This window comes from Sturnus vulgaris, chromosome 14, assembly GCF_052056855.1.
Source record: "Sturnus vulgaris isolate bStuVul1 chromosome 14, bStuVul1.hap1, whole genome shotgun sequence".
Lineage (NCBI taxonomy): Eukaryota > Metazoa > Chordata > Aves > Passeriformes > Sturnidae > Sturnus > Sturnus vulgaris.
In genome coordinates, this window is record NC_142256.1 from 3,506,791 (window position 1) to 3,529,303 (window position 22,513).

At 50.7% G+C, this 22,513-nt stretch overlaps 2 protein-coding genes across 39 annotated transcripts in view; both read right to left on the reverse strand.

Moving 5' to 3' along the window:
- ARHGEF9 (Cdc42 guanine nucleotide exchange factor 9) overlaps positions 1-22,513 on the reverse strand; it is a 162,270-nt gene that overhangs the window by 104,941 nt on the left and 34,816 nt on the right. For 5 of the 38 annotated variants that reach the window (XR_015806655.1, XM_088172986.1, XM_088172984.1 and 2 more), the window contains exon 1: positions 19,235-19,469. The exons of 6 other annotated variants lie outside the window; for them this stretch is intronic. Coding sequence is in view for 13 of the 32 variants with exons in the window: in XM_088172986.1 (XP_088029112.1) it covers positions 19,235-19,274 (40 nt within the window). In the remaining 19 variants the exon portion in view is untranslated. Of the gene's footprint in view, positions 1-1,435; positions 1,681-4,829; positions 4,848-5,141; positions 5,659-19,234; positions 19,495-22,513 lie in introns of those variants that run through there. 27 more of the 38 variants (XR_015806658.1, XM_088172998.1, XM_088172978.1 and 24 more) reach the window with 11 other exon arrangements.
- Positions 5,329-5,658, reverse strand: LOC148222091 (uncharacterized). Its single transcript, XM_088173009.1, has one exon. The coding sequence runs from the start codon at positions 5,506-5,508 to the stop codon at positions 5,329-5,331; it is 180 nt and encodes a 59-aa protein (XP_088029135.1). The 5' UTR covers positions 5,509-5,658.

A 22,513-nucleotide genomic window follows, 5' to 3' on the forward strand; every position in this document is an offset into this window, starting at 1 on the left:
ATATGTCTCAGCTGATGCAAAGCGAGGGGCAGGCACTGAGCCACATGGCCCTTCACATGGGCACGGCCACACTCGGCTGCTCCCGGCTCCAAAATCCCCCCAAAACGCATCCTCAGCCACGCTGGAGCAGCTCAGCCTACAGAGCCCGGCAGCAGACGCTGCCCCACGGCAAGGTCTGCACAAAAATCAACAGCCCGGACCCCAAACACGGTGCCAAACACCCTCCCCGCTGCTCCAGATCCCAGGATCACTAATCTCCATCCCAAAATGTGCCACTCTGCGACTGCCACGGGCCTCAGTTTCCCCGGCTCTGTGATAGCACAAGGGGTGGCTCCCCAAGGCAGCATGCTCCTATGAAACCACAGCCGTGGGGATAAACTAGAGTCAGCTGAAATTCAGACCTAATTCCTTAAATCCTTGCATGCACGCACTCCCTCCATCCCCCAAAATCCTCTTGAATTCAGGTGGTGAAGTTTCCAGCACGGCTCTGGGGGGGCTCCTGCCCTGGTGCACACCCCATCCGGGTGGTGTTTCTGACAATGCCACATTAATTCCCAGGAAAACCAGGAATAAGGAGCAGAGGCCACGTGGCCCTTTGCTGGTTAGAGCCAACCCATCTGTGGGGGCTTGCAGATTAAGTCTCATTTCCACTCAGGAAAGAAAATCAACCACAACTAATAAAATAAAGACAATAAATCACAGCTCCTCCAGCAGCTCTTCCTCCAGGAGCATCTATTTTTAGTGGGAAGCATCAATCACCACAGCTCCTGCTGTCTACAACAGCTCCAACAGCAAAACCCAGGTTTTTTTGTGTGGGCACACACACGTCCCCCACCTGTTCTGTCACTGTCCCCAAGCCGTAAAGGGACACACAGGAGAACATCAGGCATGGCTACACCTCAGCACTGTCATATTCCTCTATCCCAGATGGAAAAGAGAAGCCACAAGGCAACAAAAGAACAAAGGAACGTGCCCAAGGCCATAGAGTAAATCAGAGGCAAAGCCAGGACTATCCTCTGGCAGCCCTGCACAAGCACCCTCTTCAAACAGGACAGTTCTTACACAATTATTAACATTTGGGAGTTTTCCTCAAGCTTCCCAACTTCTCCTCATTGGAGACTCTGCAGCTCCGAGAGAAATCCTTGTGTTTTACCAAAATAGCTCTCCCAGCATTTCACTGGGAGACAGAGACACACTGAGCACGGTTATCACAGCCAGCTGAGAAAATCCACATTGGAAATACAAAACACAGGAGCCTCCCAGGAGAGATCAGCATTCCAAGAGGGACACACGGACACACAGGCAGGCAGGCACAGCACAGCACCACAAAATGAAATGACAACACAGACAGGGGTTCTAGCCACAAATAAAATTTAAAAAAAATAATCCAACAACAACAAAGAAACAAACAAAAAAAACCAAACAAAAAACTTACATGGATTTTTGGCAATTTTCCTTCAGACATTATACACAGCAGCTGGGCTGTGTACTGAATACCTGATCCCAACAGAAATATAACCACATTATGCAAACAGATGGGGGCAGGAGTCAGGTGAACATGCAGCTCTTAAGAACAGTCAGCTACGGGTTGGGAAAGCTCCTCTGCATCCCCCCAGCCCGGCTCACATGGGGCCACATCCTCTGTCCCTGCACAGCCAAAGCCGGGGGGAAAAGCCAAATGGCAGCACCGGGCAGAGGCAGCGCGTCACACAGCTCCGAGCTGTCCCATCCCCTCCAACCTGTCATGTGAGCTTTGAAACAGAGGTGGGAAATAGGCAGGATGGAGGGGAGGAAGCCTTTAAAAAGGCGAAAGGAAAGCACTTTATCTGCCTTAAAGAAAGAGCATTAAAAGCAGGCAGGACAAGGCGGGATGGTCCCGATGCTGACGCTTTGTGGGAAGCGCTGGCAGAGGGGGTACATCACCCTTTGCCCGTGCCCAGGGGGGTGCCCGAATCTTTCAGATGGTGGATTGCTGCTCGGGAGGAATGGACTTTTTATGGACTGTGGGAAACAGGGTTGCTATGATACAGGCAGAGGCATTTTCATGAATCCTGTGGCAAATAACATTGAATCGTGCTTAAGCAGACAACGGCAAGGCAGGTCTCCCATCACCCAGCCTCAGCAAACACACGGCAGCAAGCACCGAAACCGATTCTGTGCATCACAAATATGCTTTCTGCAGACAAATTTGTGGGTTTTTTTCCCTTTGGGGCCGTATTTTCCAAAGGGTCAGTTTTCCTCTGCTTTGATTCCTTTAAAAGGAATCATCTCCCTGCCTCATCCCTGGGTTTGAGCATCCCCAAAAAGGGAGAAATGCAGGGTGAAGCACCCCCAGGGACCCGAGCGTGACCTGGATGGTCCCACAGAGCTCCAGGACATGGAAATCTCCAATCCCAGGGATATTTCACAGAGTGCAAATGGCACCTGGAATGCTGCAGGCACAGGGATCTGCTGGGGACTGGCAGCTCTGTCACCCCAGAAAGCTCAGGAAGGGTTTGAGGTGCTGTGCCCAGCTCGGGCACACCTGGGAATGCCAAACTGCAGCTGCCAAACTAAAAAATCAGGGCTGGGGCAGGGGCTGCAATGGGAAACAAGCGAAACAAGCAGCAAGGGCAGCCTTCAGTCACTCTTCCACCTCTCATTTCCTCTCTTTCCCCCCAAAATTCCAACAGGAAGACTGAGATAACGAGAACGGTGCTGCTACAATAACAAAGTTTGCTGCTGCCAACTTTCCCATTGCTCTGCATTAACTTCCCTTCTTGAACTCCACCAGCCTTCAGGAGGACAAAAGGCAAAAAAAAGTTGTGATAAAACCACACGAATTCTCCCAAGCACGTTCCATGACAGGAAAATCTCGGCTCCCAGCAGCTGAGCGTGCACAACCCCGGGGGCTCCCCATGCAGCCCCAGCCCGGGGATGGAAGCACAGGGGCAGTGCAGAACCAGCCCTGGGGCACAGCAGGAACATCCACCACCCATTCCCAAATATTCCACCCCCAGGAGTACAAGCTCCGGATCGAGGAATGCACCCAGGAAGGGGCGGCGGGTGCTGGGCATTGCTCGTAGAAATCACATTGAAAGGTAAACCTCAGTGCCAGAGAGCCCCGAGAAAATCAATATTCACAGCCACAGCCCACTGGAACTCGCTGGTCAGTTCTGGGCTTGGGTTTTTGCTCATTTTTCCACCCTTTTTCCTCCAAATCCCTTTGTTGTTCCCCTGAAAGGATCATTTTGGCTGCTGTTTGATCGATTCCCTCTCCATGGTGATCTCAGCTCATTTCTTACCTTTCCAGGAGATTCTGCAACCTATAAAACTAATGCCACAGGATGGCCAACAGGCAAATCCAACAAATTTGAGCTGCTTAACAACACAAACCATCCTCAGCAGCAATTTTAGTCACTTGTTTGGGTTTTTTTAGAGGAGATTGACTCTGTTTCTTGTGAAGTGAAGCAGGCACCTCTCAAAGATAGCTACAAGTGAAGAGGGGGATCAGAGCCAGCAGGACCAGAGCATCTCCCTGGGCTTGGCTTTCCTCCCCACTAAAACAATCTTCTGCCCCATAACGCTTTTGGGGACCATTGTTCCCACCCTGGGATACAGGAAATTATATATTTTTCTCTTTTTTTTAGAGCTAAAAGCACGTTGGAAGTGGCAAATTTGTCGGATTTAACTCCAATCGTGCCACCATGGAAAAGCCATCGGCTCCCGAGCCCTGCTCAGCACTGAACTCCCAGCACACAAACCCTCACTGGGAAATAACTCCAGGTCTCCATCTCTAACCCCCAGCTTTGCCTTTATCCATCAGTTACACGGTTATTTTTTTTCACAGGATATCAAATAAATAATAGACAGCTGGAATTAACATGAACTAATTAAATTATCAAGGCAATAAATTCTCAGTGACCATCAGCAAAAGGCAAAAACATTTCCGAACTGCTATTTTCGTTTGTTCTATGCAATTCTGATTTTTCTGGAGGGGAGAAATAATACATTTTAAAAATCACTAAGAGCTTTACCAGAAGCACAGAACACAGAGATATTTCCAGAGGAAAAGGCATTACTCTTTCCACACATTCCCTTCGTATTCTCTCCAAACTTCTCGTGCTGCCACTGGAGCCCCCAGCCAGCCCTGCTTCCAAGCTGTAAACATTGCAATTTCGGGCTAGAAGCACCTCTAAGTGCTGCACACCTTTCCAGCAAGCCCATAATACACAACTCAGCACTTCATTTTCCAGAAAATCAATGTAAATAAAGTCATGCGAAGCAACCCATCTCAAAAGCTCGTTATCCTTGAGGTGGGCAAGGATTTTTCTTAAGATACATTCCCCAAAATTTGATATACACACACACACGAAAGAAAGAAAAGAAAGCCAAAATCAGATTTGTAGAAAATCAAAGCAAAACCCAACCCCTCCGTATCTGTTGCTTTAGCAAAGAAAAACAAAGCTTGCATTTCCCTTCCTCCCTTTGATCCTTCCTTCCCAATTTGCAGAGACAGAAAGCACAGACAACCAGAATAAAAACCCAGCAGGTTATGTTTCGGTCCCTCTCACATCTCTCAAAAAAAAAAAAAAAAAAAGGAGCTGGGTTACATCAGTGTGGACATAGAATTTGGAGCCTTTGGGGCTGAATCTTGAGAAATCAAATCAGATCGTCAAAGCAACACAGATAAATATATTAAGCAGAATTTTTATCTCTTTTTTTTTTTCTTGGTGGCTGAATGTTATTTTAGCAAAGATTTAATCCTTTAACAAGATTTCTCAAACATCCCCCCCCTCCTTTAAAAATGCCCACAGCTCGATTCCATTGCACATACCAGCACCTCTCACCTGGCACCTACATGGTTACTCTCACAGACATTGCACATCAACTGCCTGCTAGAAATCACACACAAAATCACTTATTATTAAACCTGAGCCTCTATTTCCAAGGAAAAGCAAAACAACACAGCCAGTGCTCACCACAGACACATCATTTTCACTCTGCTGCTGCCTAAAGAAGCACAGCTCCAGCACGGAACCACGGAGGACGGGATCGCTGTTATTATTTATCGCATTTCACACCCCGGCAAAAGCAGCTACACTTACAGGCATACTTAAAAGACAAGACAGGACAAAAGATTTAGGGAGAGATAATAATACCAACGTCATACATATCACAGCGAGGCCATGTTGAAGCTCAACGCGTTTCCCCCCTCAGTAAGAAATCTCTCTCTCTCTCTTTTCTCTCTCTCTCTCGCCTTTCTCTCTCTCTCTCTCCCGCTCGTGCTCTCTTGTTGAATTGCTAGTGGTAGTAGTAGCCCCCAACAGCTCAGGAGAAAAAATCCATTTAACGAGTGCCCAGGAAGAACATGAGTATGACATTCACAAGCAATAGCACCACGATCACTGCAAAAACGACCACCGTTTGAACATCCAAGGTCATGGTGCAATGCAGAACACTGTAGTGTTCGAGGTGTGGGGCTGGCAGATTTGGAGAAGTCAACCTCTGCTCTGTAAGACTGTCCATACATCCACCATGCTAGAATAGAGGAGAAAACTGTTCCTGGTTTTGGGTTGGTTCGTAATGCTTTGTGCTCTGCCTTTAGTTTCTCCCCTATGTGCTGTCTCTAGCTCATTCTGAGCCCGCTAAGTGAAGCATCATCACAACCAGTGAGCACTCGGGATGCAAAATCCTTCCTTTAGCAAAAGAGCGAGCGCTGTCTGCAAGCTTCTCTCTCTGTCTCGTCCCCCCTCTCTCTCCGGGTCTCTCTCTCGCTTTTTAATTCGTCAAGCCAGTGCAGATACGGAGCCCGTGTGAGTGTGACAGCTCTGCAAGCTGCTGCGGCTGCATCCCTCGGAGCGAGGCGGACCCTGGCGCATACAAATCAGCTCCAGTGACCAGGCAGCGACGGCATCCTGGCTGTCACTCAAACGCAGAAGGAAGCGCTGGCTCCATAAATACGCGAGGTTTCCGCCCGCCGCGACAGCGAGCGCCACGCAGCCGCGGCTCTGCCCCGCGCTCCGGAGGCGCTCGGATGCTCCGGCTCCAAAAAACGGCTCCAAAGCAGCTCCAAGGAGCCTCTAAAGCAGCTCCAAGGTGGCTCTAAAGCGGCCCCAAGGTAGCTCTAAAGCGGCTTTAAAGCAGCTCCAAGGCGGCTCCCAGCGCTCCGAGCCGTGCGCATCCCGCTCCGCACCGCCCCGGGATGCGGCTGCTCTGGAAGCGCCCGGATTCCTTGGAAAACGCGAGCCCGCTCGGAGCAAAGCGGCCAAAATAACAAAAAGGAGGCTCGTGGTAATCTGGGAATTCGCTGTGAGCCTGAAATGTGGGAACTGGGAAGGGGGAATCGCGTTTTAGCTCCGGACAATCGTTCTCCCATCATGAATCCTATGACCTCTCCCCTCAGCACTGCCTCCATCTAAGAGTTAATCTGAATTCTGACTCTACAGACAGAGATCTATAAAAGGGGGGCGAGGACAGATGGAGGATCTTTATTCCTTCGGCAGCAGCCAGAAATGCTCATTCCTACATTAAAAGCACACACACACGCTCAGGGTTTATGGCCCAGGTGCCAGGTGCTATCCCAAACCCCAAGCTCAGCTCCCAGAAGCAGCAGGTACCTCAGAGAGGCATCACAACGCACACAAAGCAGATACACTCAGCTGGAAAAAGCAAACGATTTTCCAGACAAAGACAAATATAGAAATGCTGCCAATGCATATGCATAATGCACTAAAATGTGCATCCGGGGGCTGAGCACGGCACCTTCCAGGAAAGCTGCGCCTCCGAACGCTCCCACACACACACGAGGCCAGCAGGCACCACACAGGCACCTCCTTGGTTCTCCTGCAGCAAAAGCTGAGACTTGGGCAGGACTTTCGTGTCTAAACCCGGCCAGCTTCGAGTTTTAACCCCAGCCCCACCCACAAGGGCCAGCCTGTCCTGCAGTGACCTTCCAGGGCACCAGCGTTTGGGGAAGGGGCAGGGCTGATGCTCCTGCCCCAGCTAAACCAACACTAAACCCAGCTCTTTAACACAAGGCTTGGTTTAATTTAATGCAAGGCTCCTGCCCCAGCTAAACCAACACTAAACCCAGCTGTTCAACACAAGGCTTGGTTTAATTTTCTTTTTTTTGCCACAGAGCTCCCTCAAAAGCAGGAGGGTCTGGTGTATCCACCCCAAACACCATCAAAGGAGAGACCATGTGAGGACTGGGGTGTCCCTCTGTGGCCACTGGTTTGTGCCAGGCTCAGCCAGCACCATCCTGCTCATTTCTGCCCAGCTCTGGAGCACATGCAGGCTGGGATGTGCCTGTAGCTGCACACGGTGGGCTGTGGTGAGCAGCATTAGAAACAAAAAGAGTTTGGGTTCCTTAGGTGATTTATTTTGGGGGGTGAGTGTCTCTCCAGCACCTGAGGGCCCTGCTCTGCCCAGGCAGGGAGTTTCTCATTCAGGAGCACAGTGAAAAGACTTTTTCACCTGCACAGTCACAGGAAGCTGCTTTAAAGCTGCCCCAGGCTGTTAGCACACATGCCAGGCTGGACCCAGGTGATGGATCTGCCTCATCCCCAGCTTCCAAACCTGCATTTTCTATAAATGATCCATTTTTAGGATAGCCAGTCTGTCTGATGTAATTTTAGACTAATCAGAATAGCAAACATAAAATGATTTGGGTTGGAAGGGACCTTAGAGATCGTTTACTTCCAACATGTAATAGATGTGGAGTATTTATTATTATTGCTACCATCCTTTCCCAAAACAACACAGGCAATTTTCCAAAACATAAACCCGAACTTAGAAAAAAACAGCCAGGAAATTCCAGTTTCAGTCTCAGAAGCAGCAACGACTTCCCCAAAACATAGAACCAGCCTGAATTCAGAGGGATTTTATGGCCAGTTCACCTTTCCCTCTAAAGTGCAGTGAGCACAGAGGGAGCCTGGGTGTGGAGGAGATGTGAGAAGGAGCCCAGTGGGGATGTTCTGCTGGTCCACACCCCCCCAGGGCCCGGGGAGCCTCGGCAGGCACAGCCGATCCCTGGCTCTGTCTCCTGCAAGTGCCAGCGAGGTTTCAAGGCAGAACAGAGCCAGGGGAGCCAAAGCTGGGCAGGGGGAGCAGCAGAGGATGGGAAACCTCCAGAACAAAGGTGCACACATCACACATGCTCAATAATCACTTCCGGAGCCCAACGGGAGGGTTTCACTGCCAGCACCGAGCCCGGCAGGGCTGGGGCTGGAATTCTGCAAGAGCTGAGCCACTCAGAGCGCGGGGGAGGGCACGGATTAGAAACGGAGCCACAGAGTCACAGAAACACCGAGTGACAGAGCCACAGAGTGACAGTCACAGAATCACAGTCACAGAGCCACGGAGCTACAGAAACACAGAGTCACAGAATCACAGAGGCACAGAGCTACAGAGCTACAGAAACACAAAGCCACGGAGTCACAGAGCCACAGAAACAGGGAGTCATGGAGCCATAGAGCTGAAGAATCACAGAGACACAGAATCACAGGGTCACAGAGACACAGAGTCACAGTCACAGAGAGTCACAGAGCCACAGAGTCACATAATCACAGAGCCATAGTCACAGAGTCACAGAGTCACAGAGCCACAGAGCCAGAGAGTCACAGAAACATGGAGTCATGGAGCCACAGAGCTAAAGAATCACAGAGCCACAAAATCACAGAGTCACAGAGCTACAGAAACACAAAGCCACAGTGTGACAGAGTGACAGAGTCACAGTCACAGAGTCACAGAGCCACGGAGCTACAGAGCCAGAGAGTCACAGAGTCACAGAAACCCAGAGTCACAGAATCACAGAGCCACAGAAACACAGAGTGACAGAGTGACAGAGTCACAGAGCCACAGAAACATGGAGTGATGGAGCCACAGAGCTAAAGAATCACAGAGCCACAGAATCACAGAGTCACAGAGACACAGAAACACAGAGCCACAGAGTGACAGAGCCACAGAGTCATGGAGTCACAGAGTGACAGAGTCACAGAAACCCAGAGTCACAGAGTGACAGTCACAGAGCTAAAGAATCATAGAGTCACATAATCACAGAGCCATAGTCACAGAGTCACAGAGTCACAGAGCCACTGAGCCAGCCCCTCCCGAGCTGCTGGCCCCCAAATCCCCACCCTGGGAGGCTGTGGGGACCCCACTGCTGTGCTGCCTGCCCTGGGGAGGCTGGAGGATGCTGCAGCCTGGAGGATTCTGCATCCCAAGAGATGCTGCATCCCAGGAGGCTCAGCTGCAGCATCCCCTTCCCAGGTCAAACACCCCCTAAAAGATCAGGCAGGAAAGCCCTGGGTGCCTCACTCCACCTAGGGACAGCTTTGGGGCTCCAGAGGAGGCTCTGTGTGTTTAACAGCAGCACAAACAGATTTACTGCAGAGAAGTTTCTATTTAAATTATATTTGCAGTATTCCCAACAGTTCTTGCTGCTTTATATAATTTCCCATGCCTTCTGCATGCACTAAATGTTAATTTTACTATGAAAATGGATGGTACCTTCTCTTAGATAAAGCACACCTACACAGCAGGGGTTTATATAAAACCACAGTGAAGTTGAACTTCGTGCAATTCTTCCAGGGAAGTTTGGTCTAACGTTCTGTAGAGAGCAAAATGAGGAACGGGGAGATTTGTACCAGTTACATAAAACAGCACATCCCTCACTGCACAGAACATGCAGAACTGCAGGAGCTTTGGGGAGCACAGTTTGTGAATTGTGGTGGTTTGTAAAGGTTTCTTGAAAATTTTGCCTGCCAAGATTTTTACACGGTGATCAGAATTCCATTCTCCCAGGCACTGTAACATCAAGGCCACGAGAAAACTGTTTCTTGTAGAGAAATCTCCATAAACTGCAGAGGAAAGTCTCCTCTCCCAAATAAATCAGTAAAGACAGTGAAATAACTGAGTTGTTTTCTATACGTTTTCAGTGTGAAAGAAAAAAAGTGTGGGGGAGAAAAAGTGGTCTAAAGTTTTATTCTAAGTTTTTTTTTTTTTTCTTATAGTTTCTCTTTGTACCAATTAAAGTTAAATCTGTTTTTGCCTTCCTTCTAATCCTATCTGACAACAAAAAAACTTCAATTTGGCAAACCAAAACCACTACACTAAATCAGTGTTTCTGCCCAGCTTCAAACTGAAACCAAAACAGCGATGCAGGATCAGCGAGGGATTGTGCCGGGCGAGAAAAGGAGTTTGGAATTTCAGCACCTCAAGGAGGGACAGCAGTGAGGGAAGGAGCTCACATCACATCATCCTGCTCCGTATCTGCATCCCTCCGATGGGACACGCGGGATAGGGAACTCTGGACACCCAAACAACACCCAGAGGGGCCCTACAGTGCCATGAATTCCAAGGCAGGAATTTTGGAGCAAGCCAAAGAAGCGGATGATGCCAAATCCTCCCGTGCAGAACACACGGGGCTCTCAGCCTTGTGACCACGTCTCCCTCCAATGGATGTCTCCAGTAATTAGCACATCCCTTGCACTCCCTGCAGCTCAGCAAGCACAGCTCGCACTCAGCAGCCAGGATTTGGGGTTGGGACGCTTGCAGCTCCTGAAATCGCCTTGCCAGGACAGTCCCTGGTCGCCAAATGAGGCACCAGGACAGTCCAGGGGTGTGGGGCAGTGCATGGTGCCAGCTCCAATTCCCTGTCCTGCTGCTGATCCCCCCAGTCCTGGACAGGCAGAGGCATTTCTGTTTTCCCAACACGCCAGCTCCACCTTCTATTAAGTGGGAAAAGGAGAAAATGAGCCACTGAACTCTTAACCTTAATTAAGCAGAGAATTTTGGCCACGCTGCTGTAGGAAGCTCTGGGATGGGACAGGAGGAGCCCAAATCTGCTCCCTTTGGCCAAAGGAGAGAAGTCTCAGTGAATTGGGGGAAAATTCAAACAAATCACAGCGTGAATTTGAGCAGGAATAAAACTGGTCTGGGTGGATGAAATCCACGGCCAAGGGGAAAACACTGCTGGTGATTGTCAGCCCCAAAACTGCTTGGAGCACCCAGCCCAGACCTTTATGGCACCATCAGGAGGGGAATTTAAACTTTCCAGCTGAATAAATCCTGCCCCCAAGGAGGAACAGCCAGCCCTGGCACCCAGGGATGTGTGGGCACCTGCCCCTCCATTCCCAGCCTCTTGAGCTCACAAATGTGACGTTGGACACCATGTGAGAGGTGACTCACACACTCCATTAAAGATTATAAGAAAACCATTAATTTATTTTTTTTTCCCCTAAATCTAGGCAGGAATTAAACTCGGGGTTTCAGAGATTAAAGGCCACTGAGATTATGATTTGCTGTTTCCAAAAAGGAGGATTTCCTTAAGCTGGGAGTTGCCTCCTTTTCCCTTCTCCTCCCAGAATGCCTGGCAGAGCTCTCTTCTCCATCCTGGACCAGCCTGTGAGCTGCAAAGGGCAGATTTTTCCTCAAGAATCTCCAAAATCTTGTATGTTTATGGAATGGCTTCATGGGAAGCTTTAAAAATCCCCAAACACCTTAAACTGCTTACCCAAACTGCAAAACGAAGGAATACTTGTAGAGATTTGGACTTGGGCCTGATTTTGGCTGAGAAAAATTAACTTTCCAGTCACCCACAGCTCCTTGCCTGTCCACTCCATCTCTCAAATGGAAACTTGGGACTTTTTTTCCAGTAATTTCCTCTTTCTAAAGGACTGCAAAAGTTGAGAGCCAGCAAAACAGTGAAATGAGAGAGAAGTGGATGTGGGGGACAGAGCAGGGAAGGACCACAGGATGCAAAGATGCCCTTGTGGCAAAGCAGGGAGTGCTGGAAAAGAAGAAATGAATTTCTAAACCCACTTGTGCAATGTTTAGAGCACACAGGGCACTGCTGGAGGTTGAATTCAGCTGCACCTGCATGAGCACCTGGCCAAGAGCTGCACAAAGGCCACGGGGAAGGTCCTGAGCATCTCTGGGTCACTGCTTCAAGCATTTCACGGAAAAAACCCACAAGAATTTCAGCAAAAGATGCAGCCAGGTCGCAGCAGTGATGGAATCAGTGCCACAGCCCCTGTGACACTGCACAGACCATGCTGGAATGGCACAGAGAGCCTGGCTGGGGGGGCTGAGCCCATTGTGCTCCTCTGAATTGCAGTGAGAACAACAAATTTCTATTTTTAAGTTTGCTTGAACTTAAAGCATTAAGACAGACTAAAATCTCCTGCCCCTGGCAATGGTGTTGTGAGTGTTTTTTCTGCTCTCCTTGCATCTGCTGCACACTCCAGCCTGCACTCCAGAAACATCTTCAGATTCCCAATGATGAAAAAGAAAATAAACTCCCCCCTCAAATCCTGCAGAAATCAGATGTGGTAACACCAATTACCCTGGTCACAGAGAAAGACTTCAGGGGCTGAGCAAGTTCTGTTTAAAAGGAACTTTTAAATCCAATTCAGATGCTCGTTTCAACCTTATGTAAGCTCTCTTTGTCTGAAAAAACCCTCAGCCCCTGGCTAAAGGAACACAGAGACTTTACTCCTTAATTTTATTTCTCAGCTTTTGGGCCTGGAAAAGGTAAAGAAAGCAAAGCCCAAACTGCAGAAAAATCCAAGCCAAGTCCCTTTCCTTGGAGGAAGACAAGTGCTCTCTCCAGACACTCTGACATGAAATTGCAGAATCTTCACATCAGCACAAGTCTGGGCAAAGTGATGTGTGAAAAAAATAAAATTATTACCTGCTAGAAAGGAAAACTAAACCCTTCTGAATTTGGGGTCAGTGCCCCCAGTGGGGTCCCTGAGCAATTCAAGCTGCACAGGCACAGGGAAAGTGTTTGGCATGAAAATCAAAGAGTGCATTTCAGCACCTGCAAGGGAATGAGGAGGAAAAGCAATGGGCCAGAGCTCCCTGCAGCCTCCTCACCCCCCTCCTGCCACACTTGGCTCTGGCTTCCCTGGGCTTCTCCTTGTCAAGGCACCGAGAAAAGGCAAAACCAGCTCATTAAGAAGCTGACCCATGGGTCTCATGTTCTTCACACAAATTAACCCAGAGAATTGGATGTGTTTCATATAAATCGTTTTCTCCCCCTTCTCTCTGCCTCCCAAAAAACTAAGAGAGGGAACAGCCTATTGAATCTGGCACTCTTTTAATGAAGAAAACAGTGCAAGCCAACCTAATGAAGTAGGAATTCCAAATGGATAGCAGTAGGTGTAGGAATAGAACATAGTGCACTCATTTTTACCGGCATTAAAAAAGAAGTTTAGAGCTTTTTTCTACTTTTTTCCCCCTTTCTCCAAGCGAGGCAGGTGGATGCCAGGAGGCTCCATTCCCTCTCCCAGCTCCGTGGGACTCCTTGCAGTGAGAGTGAGCACAGGCTGCTGCCTTCCACGAACGGCCAGCACTGCCCTCCTGCAGCTGGTGACAACGTGTGACAGCCAAGGGGACCCTGCCCGTGCCACAGAGACCCCAAATGTGCTACAGGGACACTGGCTGTGCCACAGGGACCCCAGATGTGCCACAGGGACACCTACTGTGCCACAGAGACCCCGGCTGTGCCATAGAGACCCCAGATGTGCCACAGAGACCCTGCCTGTGCCACAGAGACCCCGGCTGTGCCACAGGGACACTGGTTGTGCCACAGAGACCCCAAATGTGCCACAGGGACATTGTGGCACATCTGGGGTCCCTCTGGCAGAGCCAGTGTCCCTGTGACACATCTGGAGTCTCCGTGGCACAGTCAGAGACCCCAAATGTGCCACAGGGACATTGACTGTGCCACGGAGACTCCAGATGTGTCACAGGGACACTGGCTCTGCCAGAGGGACCCCAGATGTGCCACAGAGACCCCAAATGTGCCACAGAGACCCTGCCTGTGCCACAGAGACCCCGGCTGTGCCACAGAGACCCCAGATGTGCTACAGGGACACTGGCTGTGCCACAGGGACCCCAGATGTGCCACAGAAACCCCAGATGTGCTACAGGGACACTGGCTGTGCCACAGGGACACTGGCTGTGCCACAGAAACCCCAGATGTGCCACAGAGACCCCAGATGTGCCACAGGGAGGGATCTCTGAGGCTGTGAGGTATCACAGGGACAGTCTCTGCCCCCTGAGTGGGACATGGCTGCACACAGGCACGGGAAGGCCCCGGTGCTGTGCTCTGTGCTCCAAGCAGCACATTGGCATTTCTGCCATCAGCACCAGCAAGGGGAAAATCCAGCAGGATGGAGCTGAGGATTGCAGTGCTGCCCAGAGCAGGCCCTGCAGGAAAACAAGCACACGGAGAAGGTGTGCTGCAACCCAGACTTATCCTGGGTCACATCCAAGGAACTCTGCAGCCTGGCAGAATGGGGAGGATGGGGTTGGGATCCCCTCTGAACACACTTCTGTACAAAAGCACAACTCCTGGGCTTCAGTGGGAGGCACCAGAGCTCCAGTGAAGGAACTCTTTCCTTCTCATCCAGACTGAGCTGGAGATTTCACAGCCTGGATCTGGCTCCTGGATAAGGCAGACTGAAATCTCCTGCCCCTGGCAATGGTGCTGTGAGAGCTTTCTGCTCCCTCTGCACCTGCTGGCTCCTGGATAATTCAGACTAAAAGAAGGCACTCCTGCCTTTCCCAGACACAGAACTCTGCCCAGTCCCTACCAACTCCTCTCCCTGCCCATATTACATAATAAACATCTTTATTTTTTTTTTCAGAAGTCGCCTTTTCATAACAATAGAAACTATTGGAGCCCGAGATAACTTGATGAATTTTTCCTATTATCTAAGAGCTTAGTCACTCAGGGAATTAGTCATGTTCAAAATAACAGCCAGGCTCAAAGAGATTCAGAGCAACCATTCCAGAGCAGAAGCAGCTAATGTCATAAATACATTAAGATGTCAGCTTGAAGCATTTCAGAGATTTTTCAAGAAGTGTTTAAAAAAAGAAAAACCCTTTGATGAGATACAAGGAAATCAGGTTCTCAGCAATTAAAAAAACCTCGTGTTGTTTTTTTTTTTTTTTGCAAAGGCTGCTCCAACACTGAAACCCTGAGCAGGAGGGACAGATGGACGTGGTGACCACATGGGGTGTGTGGCTTCCCAGCAAGCACAGCCTGCTCAGAGCTCCACAAAATCCTGCTTCCCATGCCCGTGGCACCCTCCCAGGGTTTTCCAGACATCCCTGGTGTATCTCAGGAGACACAGGAGTTGTGAGTGTGTCCCTTAGCCAGCATGGAAATGGAGCCAGGCCTCCTCCCAGCCCCTCCTGGGACAATCAGCAGCATGGAGCAGGGATTTATCCACACATTTTTATTTACCACAGCACCAGCTCTTTCTTAACTTGGACATTTGGCACAACAGCACCAGCAGGAGGCTGGAACTGCGAGGTTAAAGCAGCCCCAAAGTGGGAGAGAAATGGAAAACTGAACAGCAACTGTGTAAGAAAAATCCCACAAAGAAATGCATTTGGTGGGATTTGGGGGTCCTGGCTCTGCAGCACCCACGGAATTCTCCAGTGCATGCAGAGCTCAGGCAAGCCAAGCACCAAGCCCCAGTGACAGCAGACCTGGGTGGACAGGGACAAACTTCCCACCTTCCCACCCTGCTGTGGAAAAGCCCTCCCTGCTGAGGCCACATCCCCTGCACGACACCCAGAGCACCCAGGAGCTCCCTGGGGCTGCTCCAGCAGCAGCCAGATGTGCCACATCTGACAGGAGCTCTCCCTGCTCCCAGATGTGCCACATCTGACAGGAGCTCTCCCTGCTCCTCCGATCTGTGCAGGAAAACTGCTCTGCATCTCTCCACTCCTTTTTTTCCCTGGATACCACAAGCTCCTCTTTCCATCCTGCCCCAGCCTGGCTGCTCTCCACCAGCTGCTTTTGCTCATCCAAACTTTCAAAAACAAAAGTCAAACCCAAACTTCTTTTTTTTTTTTTCTGCTTTTCTTTGCCAGACTTCACATTGAGATTTTTAGGATTTTGGAGTGCAAAGAGTACTTTGTGCTTCCAACACCCTGTGATTTTCAGACTGACAAGTGGAAAAGAATCAATGAGGGAAAATGCTGCTGACCTGCCCCACTCAGGGCCATCTCCACCACTTGCAGCACTGGGACCTTTGATTCACTGAATTCATTTTCACCATCTATTAGGTTGTGATGATTTACAAGAGATTACTTTTTGCTTATGAGAGAAATGGAAAATATCAACAGCAGCTTGATTTTAAGTATTTGAAGAACAGGCAGTGTAAAAAATATCACTATTTATGGCTGTAGAAGAAAAAAGCTGGGACTGTATCTATTCAAGGTGATGGCTGCACTCACCTGGACTCTCACAGACACAACATTAAAACAAAAATAAAACCCTTTGTGAGGAAATACCATGGAAGATTCACACTTGTGCTATTTGCAACACAGTCAAAAACTTGGGAAAAAAACCTCTGCTCTTGTCAGATAAAAAAACTATTCCAGAAGAAGCTGTATTTTGTCCTGATTTAATCCAACTCATTTGATTACCATGCTGGATCAATACCCTCTGAAGAATGCCAAAGCAAATAATCATTGCACTCACACACTGCTCAGATGTGCAGATGGATTCTCATCACTACCAACGACAATTAGTTGCATTTTTCTAGGTTGGGAACAGATACTGGAGAGTTTAGCAACGTGGTACCAGTGAAGCATGGAAAACACCCCCGTGGGATGCCAGCATAATTGGGAAAAGATTAATTGTTTAAAAAATGGGAAGCAGCACATGCAAAGGAAGAAAAAAAAAAGAAGCTCCGACAGCTTAATATTATGGAATAATAGCTTGGGTTTAGGGGCTGATTTGGGAAAAAAAGCCACCTGCCATGAGAACAAAAGGTACTCCTTGTAAAACATTAGTGACAGGCATCTTAAAGATGAGTAACTCTGAAAGGGAGCAGATCTGAGTCTCGAACCCAAGCTGAGAACAACAGAAAACAGCATTCTGAATAAATCAGTGCCGTGCAGAACTTGGGAGAAATCAAGCTAAAATCCAGGTTTTCACCGATGTGCCCGAGCAGAACAAAGTGTAGGGATGCTGCCAGAATAAATGGAAATTGCTGGTCTTTAGCAGCACACAGAAAATAATGTTGGAGTAAAAAAAGACAGCTGAAAATCCATAACAGAGACTCGGTGCCCAGGGAAATGGGTGCAGTGATGCTCTGGATGAAAGGCTGAGGTTGAGCACAGCATGGGAGCCAAGCAGACTGAGGAGCAAACAGAGCTGCTTGATGGTTCCACAGCACATTTTAACCAGCACTGAATTGCTGAAATGCAGCTACTCCTGGTGTGGAATAACTCATTGTTTAGCAGAGTCCACCAAATGATCAACATCTGAAGTACTAAAATTTCCAATAACTTCCCACTGGGGACAGCAAGGAAAACCTGCATTGGAGGGAATATTGCTATCCACACTGGCACATGGCCAGGACATCTGGACCAACACATCTTGTCTTGCTAAAGGAGCAGAATTTGTAGGGACCAAGTGTTGGCTTTAGGTGCTCCAAGGGCAGGAGTCTGTGAACCCTTGAGCCACCCATCCCCAGGGAAACAGACTCCTCACTGCCAGGGACTGCAAACATCTCTGCTGCATTTCTCTTATTTGGTTCAGTTTTACTCCGCTGGTTTGAAATAATTTTCTATTTTCAGATATCTGCAGATATGTGGAGTATCTCCAAATACTGCTGAGGCTGTTGAACTGCTGTAAAAAAAATACAGAAACCACAGCCCTCTCTTTTCTTTTTCCTTTGTTAGAAGGAGCAATATTGGGAAATTCCCGTGTAGAACCTGCTTCAAAATCAGCCACTGGAGTTTTACTTTCCCCCAAAAAATATCTTCTATTCCAGGCTACAGTAACCACTGTAATTTCTCTCGAAGAGAAAGCAAAGATTAGACTAATGAGAACAGAATAACACAGCCAGCAGCAAGGAAGGAATCTGGGAATACGAGAGGGCAAGGAAGTGTCAAGTCCTGCGCTGGGTCAATTAGAACAGCACTTTGTCCTGCACCATCCCCAGCCTCTCAGCAGCCACATGGGAGAAGACGGGGAGAAAAAAAAAAGGAGGAAAAAAAGAGGCAAGAGCCTCATCTGGCTTCCCAGCACCACTTTTATCCTTGATAGAGGGGGTGGAGAGGGGCAAAGTGCGGGACAAGGAGGATGGAGGAAGGAATCCCATCCCTCCGGATGCTCCGAGGGTGGGAGGGGGCAGCAAAACCCCCCGAGGTGCTGCTGGGTGACGGCAAAACCTTCAACAGGACCCTAAACAAACGTGTGTGGTGCTGCAGGCTGCTGCCTACACCCCACATGGAGCCTTTGGGGAACCCCCCGGCCCCGGTTTGTGAGGATGGGAGATGATTTGGGGATGGAGGGAGGGCAGGAGGAGAAGGGGCAGCGATCCCTTCCCTCCATCCCTCCCTCCATCCCAAAGGCTCCCCGCTGGCAGCAGCATCTGCCGGTGCCTCCGGAGCCGGAACGCGGGGGCTGAGCCGGGTGACGCCAGCTCGGCTCAACCCGAGCGGGGCTCCAGAGCCGGGACCAGCCCGCAAAGATGCCCGAGCAGCACGGGAGAACGCCAGGGAAGGGCAAATCCAAAAACACCTGCAAAAAAAAAAAAAAAAAAACAAAAACAAAAAAAAACCAGCCCCGCACGGAGCCGCGGGGGGGAATGCCATTGCAAAGGCGAGGAGGGCGAGCTGGAGGAGGATCCCAAAAACAACCGCATCGCTTCTCGGGGAAGTTTCTGAATGAGACCGAGGGGCCCTGCTGAGCCGGGGGAAGTTCCCCGCTTTCCCCCGAGCCGGCTCAGGCAGCTCCTTCCCAAAGGAGCCGGCTCGGAGGAGCTGGCGGAGCTCGGTGTCCGTGTGCCAGGCTGCTGCACATCGCACCGCAACTCATCATCCGCCGGAGGGGCACATCTGACAGCTCCCGGCTGGCCCGGCCAGCACCCAGCCCCGGGCTGGCACCGCTCTGCTGTGCCAGCACACACCGGGGAGCCGGGCACAGCCTCTGCTTCCCCCTGCCAAGCCAGGGGCTCGCTCTACGGAACCCCCTCCCCAGCCCTGCCGCTCCCTCCCACGCCCCGAGCCGTGCCCACCCTCCTTCCTTCCTTCCTTCCTTCCTTCCTCGGAATTTCTTCTTTTGCTCAGCAGTTTGGGAATGCAGAGTCTATAAAATGGCTACAGAGTGATCAATGGTTTCAAGGACAGGGAGTAAAGGAGGAGTCAGATAGGACGGAGGTTCGTTTCCCTGTCCAAGTACTGCAATAAGAGGAAAAGAGAAAGACATAGCTACCTGAACTCACCATTCCTGTTCCATCCCTTAGCCACTGCATCTTGCTTCTGATGATGTCCTTATTATCAGGGAGGGGAAGGGAAAAAAAAAAAAAAAATCCCTTCTGCCTGGCGAGAGCTGGCAGGAAAAAAAAGAAGCCCCCCACCCCCACCCTAGGCTGGAGCTTTCAGTCAGCCATCCCTCAGCCCGGCAATCCCGTGCCTGTCAGGAGCACGTTCCTAGCAGCCTCCTCACTACCTGCGATTGTGCTTATTTATTTCAGTCACGGACCCAGGGATTTGAGGGGAGGGGGATGTCCTTTTTTTTTTTTTTCTTTCCTTTTTTTCTTTTTTTTTTTTTTTCCCTGCCATGCTTTGAAACTCTGCAGGAGGGGAGGGGAGTGGAAGGGAGGGGGAGAGCGATGCGAACTTGGGGAGGGTCCTGCCAGTCGCCCGTGGCACCCCGTGCCCTCCTGCCGGTGGCCGCTCGCCCTCGCCCCCAGCGCTGCAGGACAGCGGCTCTGCAGAGCCAGCACATGCTCCACGCTCAGCAAGGGGCTGGCATTTAGGATTTTGCTGACGTTCAGAGGGCAGCAGGTTCTCATTCTGCTCTGCACATGAAGGATGAGTCCCCTTCCCACTGCAAGCAAAGCTCCCAGCGCGTCCCTGCCCTGCCCGGGGTGATTCTCCCCCATCACCAGCGCCCTGCTCCCCACTCCGCCTCTTCACCTGCTCCCCCAGATTTTCCCCCACTTTCTGGCCACAGCAAGGAAACGAGAGCCCCGCTGCAGAGTTAAGAAAGCAAATACACTGGCTCAGCGCTGCTCATGGATGCGGCCACCCACCACGTCGAGGGAGAGGAGAGCGCGGTGTCTGGCGCTGGCTACGAGAGGCGGCGGCAGCAGATGGGATGTGTAGAGCCAAGTGGGAACGGGGCTCAATCCTGGCGGATGCTCCAGCTGGGACACGCACATCGACATGGTGCTGCCCATGGTGGGCACAGGGCACACGCACGGCGGCTGCCGGGACTTGGCCAAGGGCGCTCACGGTGGCCAGCCCGGGGCTCGGTGCCCACAGGAAGGGGCAGCCCGGAGAAGGACTGACACACCCCTGAGTACAGGAAAATGCCCCACCAATATTCCCAAAATCCCCTCTCTGGCAGCTGAGTCTGCAGCTGGCGTCAGGGACAGGAGAGGGCAGGTAGGAATTGAGGAGACAAGGTGGGGAACGGCTGGGAGCGTGCTCAGGACACTGGGGACACTGGGCAGGACGGATTCACACACAGGATATTTTGTAAAAGCTGTGGAGAAGCTCCAGCCTCCTCAGTTAGAGCTGCAGAGGATTTAGGGTTGTGTTTGCACGGGTTTTTCCTGCACGCCTCAAGGGCACAAGGTCATTTGGATCTCCCGCTCCCGGCCTCCGGAGGAGTCAACATTTCCCTGCAGCTGGAGATTTGGAGTCAGGGAACAACACACAGCTCCTCGTGACTGCCACTTTCTGCTGGTCCTGTGCCACTCAGCACGATCAGAGCTTAGGTGTCTTCACTTATTTATTGAAATGGGCCAGACCAGAAGTGCAGGCAGGACTGAAGGGATGCTGCCCAGCATCTCTGCACTGCTGGGCCCCCACACAGCCTGCTCCAGTTCCATCAAGCCACATCCCATCACCTTCTGTACAGGCACTGACAGCCATCATTATTCCCAGAAATGCCTGACAAAAGCAGGAGTCAGGAGGCAAATGCTTATAGCTGTCCAAACTTTGGAATTCTGCCTAAGTTTCGGGTGACAGAAACACCAGGTAAGTTATTTACATCCACAGGGGGGCTCTAGTGGCAAATCCCACCTCTGACAGGCATTCTGGAATGTGCTGTCAGTCAGGGTCCTCTCCAGGGAGAGCCCCATGCCCTGCAGCAGGTGATGGCCACGGTTTTGTGCAGCCCTGCAATTCAGATCTCACAGGTACCTCACCTGTTTGGGATGTGAGACAGAGCCAGAACGACCTCACCAAAGGCTGCAGGGGCTGGCACAGCAGAACTGACAGACAGACAGACATCCTGAGTGGGCACTGCCTCAGAAACTTGGACTGAAAACACAGCAATCATCAGTTAGCTATCTCTAACTGAAGGGTAAACATTTCTTTTCTACCACCAAAGTTTAAGTGAGATCTGCACTGTTGTCAGCAAACACACACACAGAATACAACAGGGACCCTCTTAAGCACAAGATCAGCTTTAAACCATGCACTGCATCACCCCAGTAACTCCACTCACTTGGGTCAAAGTCGCACCCTGGCACTGCAAATGGAGGGGATTTGTCTGGCACACCCCACCCCGTTGCTCTGATTGGGAATGTGGGTCTGGAGGAGGAGGAGGAAAAGGAAAATTTTTGTGGAGGACTGTTACACACGAGCAGAATGACCCCAGTTTCTCTGCTCCTGCCAGCTGCTATCAGGCCTGTCAATAAGGCTCCCATTCCACGGCTTCACTTCCCGTGCCTTGTTTACACTCAGCTGATTTGAGAAGCAAAGCAAGAGCTGCCAGGTTAATTCCTGCTCCCCGTGAAGGTGCTGAAAGGCAAGAAAGCCCCAAGATCAGCCAAGTCTCAGAATGGACAGCAGGCTGCACACAAATCCCATCCTGCCCAGAGCAGTGGGGCAGCCGTTGTCTCTGGCACAGGGAACCTCAGAGAGAACCCAGCTGCATTTCCCTGCCAAGAAAATGCACCTCTGCTGCCTCATTGTCAATGCAAAGCGCTCTGCAGGCAGCCAGCGGGCAGGGGACCAAGCCCAGAGTCCCTGCCAGAGCAGGGGGAGCAGGGAAAAGCCACCTGTGAGCTTCTTCTGGGTCCTGTGCAGGGCCAGGAGCTGGGCTGGGATCATCCTCGTGGGCTCCTTCCAGCTCAGGATATTTATTCAGGGATTCTCCAGGATTGAAGAAAGCATCTTCCAGGGAAGGGCACCAGGTGCTGGCTCCTGTGCCAGGTGTGCCAGGGGCTGCTGCAGCCCAGCACACCTGAGGGCACAGGGGGCTCTGTGCCCACCCAGCACAGCCCAGACGTGGAATATTGCCAAGCACAGCCCTGAGCTGGGTGTGAGTCACAGAGCACGGAGGAATTGTGGAAGGAAAACCCACATTGCCCCCAGGGAAACAGAGGCAGATTTCAGTGTGTGGTGGTTGGGCACAGAGTCTGCACTGCAGGCTCCTGCCCTGCGGTTTTGCTTGCAAAAAAAAAAAAAAAAATGACATTTCCACCACCTAGGGAGGCAGGGATGAGGCTTTGCTCAGGTGCTTTGTCTGGGGGAT